General features: G+C 21.4%; 1 protein-coding gene across 1 annotated transcript; it reads left to right on the forward strand.

Moving 5' to 3' along the window:
• The first annotated feature begins 1,296 nt into the window (after positions 1-1,296).
• Positions 1,297-6,642, forward strand: LOC110102748 (dCTP pyrophosphatase 1). The gene is made up of 2 exons (XM_020831207.2): positions 1,297-1,493; positions 6,400-6,642. The coding sequence occupies exons 1-2, from the start codon at positions 1,338-1,340 to the stop codon at positions 6,622-6,624; spliced, it is 381 nt and encodes a 126-aa protein (XP_020686866.1). The 5' UTR covers positions 1,297-1,337; the 3' UTR covers positions 6,625-6,642.
• Positions 6,643-7,245: the final 603 nt, after the last annotated feature.

Here is a 7,245-nt window from a genome sequence, read left to right on the forward strand (position 1 = left end):
CGATATCTTGTTACTGTCATCCCTCAATTATCAATAGCTGATCATCATCACCCTCCATTTTACATCTCCAACAACCTCTTTGACAGCACATAAAAGACCAAACTAATGTTCCTTACTTCATAATCTCAAAGGAAGAGTAGAATTCTATAGTTTACTTATATGCATGAATATTTCCAACAAAGTTTGTGCCTCATGATTTTTATTTAATATGACACCTAGATTTCTAAAAAAGACAGCATAAATAAGTCGAGGAATTTTGCCCAACTTTCTCAAATTCTTAGGAAGAGGTCACTAGAGGTATCTATTCTTTGAACTTTGTTGAAGGAATAATTATTAGAAAAAGTTGTACTCTAATATTTCATTAGAATACTTGTAAAAAATCTAATTTCCTATATATATATATCAAAATACTTTAAAATAAAAAATAAAAAATATATAAAATTCAAAATACTTTTTTCTAATGAAAAAGTAATGAGTGGTGTTTTGTGCAATTAAAAAATATTTCAAATATTTACTTGTTGCTCTATTTACTATATTTGGAAAGAGCAAAATAACAAAAGGTTTGGTAACTCTGCGAGCTGCTACATCTCTACATCCAGGTGTATAAAAAATGTTATTTTTGAGAGAGTTCTCAAGTGGAAATATCACTCTGCTATCATGGATATGTTTTGATCGTGGTTTATTTCTCATTTGCGGATGTTGCTGTGCCTTATGGTTTACATTATGCTCGTTTCTCAATTTGGGGCTCTCAGTAAATATGTCTGCTGCTGCCTTCGTATTAGCCTTGGACAATGATGATGTGGAGCCCCCCTTGGATGGTCTTCGGGCAACCAGAGGATTATGTTCTTCATGAAATACTGTGATGATGACTTTCTTCTTGAGTCCAGGCTATTTTTTTGTTTTGGGAGCTCTCTTCTTTTGGTTTCTGATTTAGTTTTTTGGCTCCCGATTGTGTGAGCTTCCCCTTTTTTGGGGCTGGTTTTTGAGTTTTTACTTGTAATCTTTTTTTGCTTTTTTTCATATAGAGGCCAAGCCCAAATTTTTCAAAAAAAAAAAAAAAATTCGAATATAAATATATTTGAGAAGCTTAGCATTATTCAGAAAATAATAATGAATGGCTTTAAATGCAATGAAATAATTATATTCTCATAAGTCGCACATTGGGCCACGTGTCTCGCGGTTGGTCTGCAAATTCTCGCTGTAGCATCTTATTATCTCCAAAAATATCATTATTCTCTTATATTTGCCTTATTTTTCTAATAAGCTGCCTCTAACCATCTATTTATATAAAAGCTGTCTTGATTTGGTTGAGGAGGAGGGTGAGAGTGCTTTGGTTAATGGAAGGAGAAGAGAAGAAGATGGAGAGATTAGAGAAGAAAGAGGAGAACATGGAAGATGTGGGACTCAAAGAGCTATCTAAGAAGCTTAAAGAGTTTGCAATGGAGAGAGATTGGGAGCAATATCACAGTCCAAGAAATCTTCTTCTTGCTATGGTATGTTTCTTTCTCTCTATTATGACTTCGTCTTCATTTCGGACGGCTTTCTTACTGCTTTCTAAAATAACTTTTTAGTACAAAAATTTTTTGAACTAAAAATCTTTGTATTAGAAAGCAACTTTAGAAAGCAGCAAAAAAACCATCCCAAACGAAGCATTCGTTTGAGACAATTTTCTTACTGCTTTCTAAAATAGTTTTTCTGCATTAATTTTTTTTGCTAGAAAGCTACTTTAGAAAGTAGTAAGAAAGCTATTTCAAACAAAATCTATATGTGCATATATGTACTAATTCTCTCTCTTATTAAGAAAAGTGGAGGTATTATATATGACATATATTAAAAAAAAGTAGAGTTAGATTGTATTAGAAATGATTTTTTTGTTATTAGATTTAAATGAGAATTTAACTCTTAATAGAACATAATGAAAAAGATGATTCATATTTCATATAGCCAACCACACTGGGTGGCATAAATATTTGATGTTGCTATTATTGTTATTCTCTCTCTTATTATTTAAATATATTGTTTTAAATTTTAATTATAAAGGGAAAACTTTCATCAGATCAATTGACTTAGGCTTCGTTGGGACAGTTTTAAACCATTGTTTTATCTCTATTTTTTTTTTTTTAAATTGTACTAAAAAGCATCTTTACAAAGCATTAAAAAAGCTGTCCCAAATGAAGCCTTATTTTGATGATTTTGGCTTCATTTGAGACGATTATTTTATTGCTGCTTAAAGTAAATTTTTAGTACAAAAATTAAAATTTTCTTATTAGAAAGTTACTTTAAGAAGCAATAAAAAAACCATCACAAACAAAGCCTTTATCTCATGGCATGATCGAATCAAGATCCAAAGCTTAGCCACTCTATAAAAAATATCCTAAATTTTACTTTAATCTCTCTCTCTCTCTCTCTCTCTCTCTCTCTCTCTCTCTATATATATAATCATTCTCTAAATTTTTACTCTCCCAACATTTTTTTTTCTATAAGACTCATTCAAACCCTCATATACATTTTTCATATTGTGGTGTGAAGTCTCTTATGTATCCTTCATATTGTGAGCTCTTCATGAGCCATTTTGGAGATTCTTTTGATTCTCCATATATAAAAAGAGAAAATTAAATTACATCAATGCCATTACCCATCAAACTAATTAACATCACTTTATCAAAATTGTTAAATTGTTCATAAATATTTCTACTTACAAAAAAAAGGTAGATTTTAGAATGTTGTTTTTAATCTACTTTCTAAATAGCTTCCCCAAAGATTTCTTCACCTATTTTATAAAAAAAAATGGATAACCTAAATTTAGGGGCCCTTAGTCTTTGTTTGGAATAGCTTTCTTATTATTTTGATTTTTTGACCTCAATCAAAATTCTTATTTGGACAATTAAAAAATTTGGTGCTAAAAAGCTGTTTTTTACAACAACTTAAAAAATTACTTTCTTTATAGTAACTTTACAAAGCATTAAGAAAGTTGTCTAAAATAAAGCCTTAGGCTACAATCCTTGTATATGAAAAAAAAAGTGATTTTTATTACTAATTATATTAGAAAATTTAAAATGAAAATGATTTAAGAACAAAGATTATTAAATTTAATTAGTGCTTAATTTGATATTAATTATTGAAAATATTGATTAGCCCAACTTTATGATGCAAATAATAATATTTTTTTTTGTGTTTCTTTCAATTAAAAAAAATTTTTATCCTTAGTTTAAAAAAGTTTGGAATACACTTTTTTTTTAATTCCTTTTGTTAATAAATTTTACATTCTAAAATGTTCATTTTCCTATAGTTCTTATACTTCGTTTAGGACATTTTTCTTACTACTTTATAAAATTGTTATAAATAAAGTAATTTTTAAAGCTATGTAGAAAGCTGCTTTTAAGTAAAAAACTATTTAAAAACCACGAAAAAAAAGACAAAAAAAATTTATAATTGTCATATAAAAAACAAAGTAATAAGAAGTTGTCCCAAACTAAACTTTAAAGTATGAGAATATGAAAGAATAATTAATATATTAAAATTTTATTTTAATTTTTCATTATTTGTTCATTTTATTAATTTTTTTATTATTTGCTTTATCTTTGCATGGAGTACTATAAATTCTTTAAGAATATGTGCAAATCCTCATCCTCTTTATAATAATAATAATAATAATAATAATAATAATAATAATAATAATAATAATAATAATAATAATAATAATAATAATAATAATAATAATAATAATAATAATAATAATAATAATAATAATAATAATAATAATAATAATAATAATAATAATAATAATAATAATAATAATAATAATAATAATAATAATAATAATAATAATAATAATAATAATAATAATAATAATAATAATAATAATAATAATAATAATAATAATAATAATAATAATAATAATAATAATAATAATAATAATAATAATAATAATAATAATAATAATAATAATAATAATAATAATAATAATAATAATAATAATAATAATAATAATAATAATAATAATAATAATAATAATAATAATAATAATAATAATAATAATAATAATAATAATAATAATAATAATAATAATAATAATAATAATAATAATAATAATAATAATAATAATAATAATAATAATAATAATAATAATAATAATAATAATAATAATAATAATAATAATAATAATAATAATAATAATAATAATAATAATAATAATAATAATAATAATAATAATAATAATAATAATAATAATAATAATAATAATAATAATAATAATAATAATAATAATAATAATAATAATAATAATAATAATAATAATAATAATAATAATAATAATAATAATAATAATAATAATAATAATAATAATAATAATAATAATAATAATAATAATAATAATAATAATAATAATAATAATAATAATAATAATAATAATAATAATAATAATAATAATAATAATAATAATAATAATAATAATAATAATAATAATAATAATAATAATAATAATAATAATAATAATAATAATAATAATAATAATAATAATAATAATAATAATAATAATAATAATAATAATAATAATAATAATAATAATAATAATAATAATAATAATAATAATAATAATAATAATAATAATAATAATAATAATAATAATAATAATAATAATAATAATAATAATAATAATAATAATAATAATAATAATAATAATAATAATAATAATAATAATAATAATAATAATAATAATAATAATAATAATAATAATAATAATAATAATAATAATAATAATAATAATAATAATAATAATAATAATAATAATAATAATAATAATAATAATAATAATAATAATAATAATAATAATAATAATAATAATAATAATAATAATAATAATAATAATAATAATAATAATAATAATAATAATAATAATAATAATAATAATAATAATAATAATAATAATAATAATAATAATAATAATAATAATAATAATAATAATAATAATAATAATAATAATAATAATAATAATAATAATAATAATAATAATAATAATAATAATAATAATAATAATAATAATAATAATAATAATAATAATAATAATAATAATAATAATAATAATAATAATAATAATAATAATAATAATAATAATAATAATAATAATAATAATAATAATAATAATAATAATAATAATAATAATAATAATAATAATAATAATAATAATAATAATAATAATAATAATAATAATAATAATAATAATAATAATAATAATAATAATAATAATAATAATAATAATAATAATAATAATAATAATAATAATAATAATAATAATAATAATAATAATAATAATAATAATAATAATAATAATAATAATAATAATAATAATAATAATAATAATAATAATAATAATAATAATAATAATAATAATAATAATAATAATAATAATAATAATAATAATAATAATAATAATAATAATAATAATAATAATAATAATAATAATAATAATAATAATAATAATAATAATAATAATAATAATAAAATTCTTATTGTAAATGTTAGCATGTCATATTTATATGATAATAAATAATTATAGTTTCTCTCTGTGTGTGTGTATATATATAATCATGAAATTTATGTAAGTTATCTAGTCAAGTTGTTAATTACTCTAATCAGAGTTTTTTTTTTTTTTTACTTTTCTCATCATTAAGAAGGTTGAAGGTGACTATCCCTACACAATGTAAGTGGTTGATGATTTGGTATGCAATTAATATGCTAGATTATTGTCTTTCTACTAGCAATACATATAATCATGAAATTTATATCACACTAGTGCTGATAATCATGAACTTATATTATGTTATGGTTTCATATTATCTATGACTAATAGACTTGGGATATTTTATTTGTGTTCTTAATGGTGATTTTTAGTGTTTTAGGCTTTGTTTTGGGACGGCTGGATATCTTATTTGTGTTCTTAATGGTGATTTTTGGTGTTTTAGGGTTTTTTTGGGACGGCTTTCTTACTGCAAGAAAGTCGTCACAAATGAAACCTTAGTTAGGATGAGAATACTGACTTGTTCATGTGAATATGTATGCTTTCAGTTTTTTTTTTAACACAAAGAGTGATATTTTCCAAAAAAATAACCTGCGATACAGTCAACTGGAACTTGAGCGAAGATTTTGATTTAACTATGTTGACTGAACGGGGCATATTTGAGAAGAAATTGTATATATTATTATTGAGTGTTAGAATATTCACGATGATAAAGAAAATTTATTATCAAATGATATTGTACAGTTGGCCGATAGAGAGCTAGAAGACAGACAGTTGACGGCCATGGCTGACAAACATTAGATGTCGTGTTTGGCAAATATCCGCACATAATAATTTCTCCTATTTCAGATTCTCATAATTTTTTTTTCCTTAAATTTTAACAGGTTGGTGAAGTTGGTGAGCTATCAGAAATATTTATGTGGAGAGGAGAAGTAGCCAAGGGATTACCAAACTGGAAGGATTCAGACAAGGAGCACTTGGGAGAGGAGCTATCAGATGTACTGTTGTATCTCATAAGATTGGCTGATATATGTGGAATTGATCTTGGTGATGCAGCAATCAAAAAGATTGTCAAAAATGCAATCAAGTATCCTTCAAAGACTTTCTGAAATTTGGATCATATCATGCTCAGTCTGCTACATCTTTTGAAGATCCTTTTAGTATTTATAATTTTGAATTGTTTGAGGACTTTGAGAAAGAAGTAAGCTGTTTTTTGTTTGATAAAGTTGTACTTAGTTGAAAGTTCAAGTAAATGCATTGGGATTTTAAAGTGAATGTGGTTTGTTTATTCTTACTTTTCACAATAAAATTTCAAATTAGTTTAGTCCCAGAGTATCAAATTTTTCCAATTTAGACTTCATTTGGGATGTCTTTCCTATTACTTCTTAAAGCAGTTTCCTGATACAAAAAATTTAATTTTTTTACTAGGAAGCTGCTTTAAGAAGCCGAAAAAAACCGTCCCAAACAAAGCCTTGGTCTCTTGATTATATCAAATTGATCCAAAATAGTTTCTCATGTTGTAATTCTGATATAAAGTTGATCCCAATTTAGTTCCTCGACTTTACAAATTTGATCTCAATTTAATATCAAAGGGACCATTTTGGATCAATTTTGTATTTTCAAGGGATTAAATTGGAGCAATATTATACTCTAGGAGTAAAATAATCATAAACGAATAGTTAGGGGACTATTTTGAAATTTGCAAATGAAATGATTTAAGAAACTAAAGA

Source organism: Dendrobium catenatum, unplaced genomic scaffold (assembly GCF_001605985.2).
Source record: "Dendrobium catenatum unplaced genomic scaffold, ASM160598v2 fragScaff_scaffold_1557, whole genome shotgun sequence".
Classification (NCBI taxonomy): domain Eukaryota; kingdom Viridiplantae; phylum Streptophyta; class Magnoliopsida; order Asparagales; family Orchidaceae; genus Dendrobium; species Dendrobium catenatum.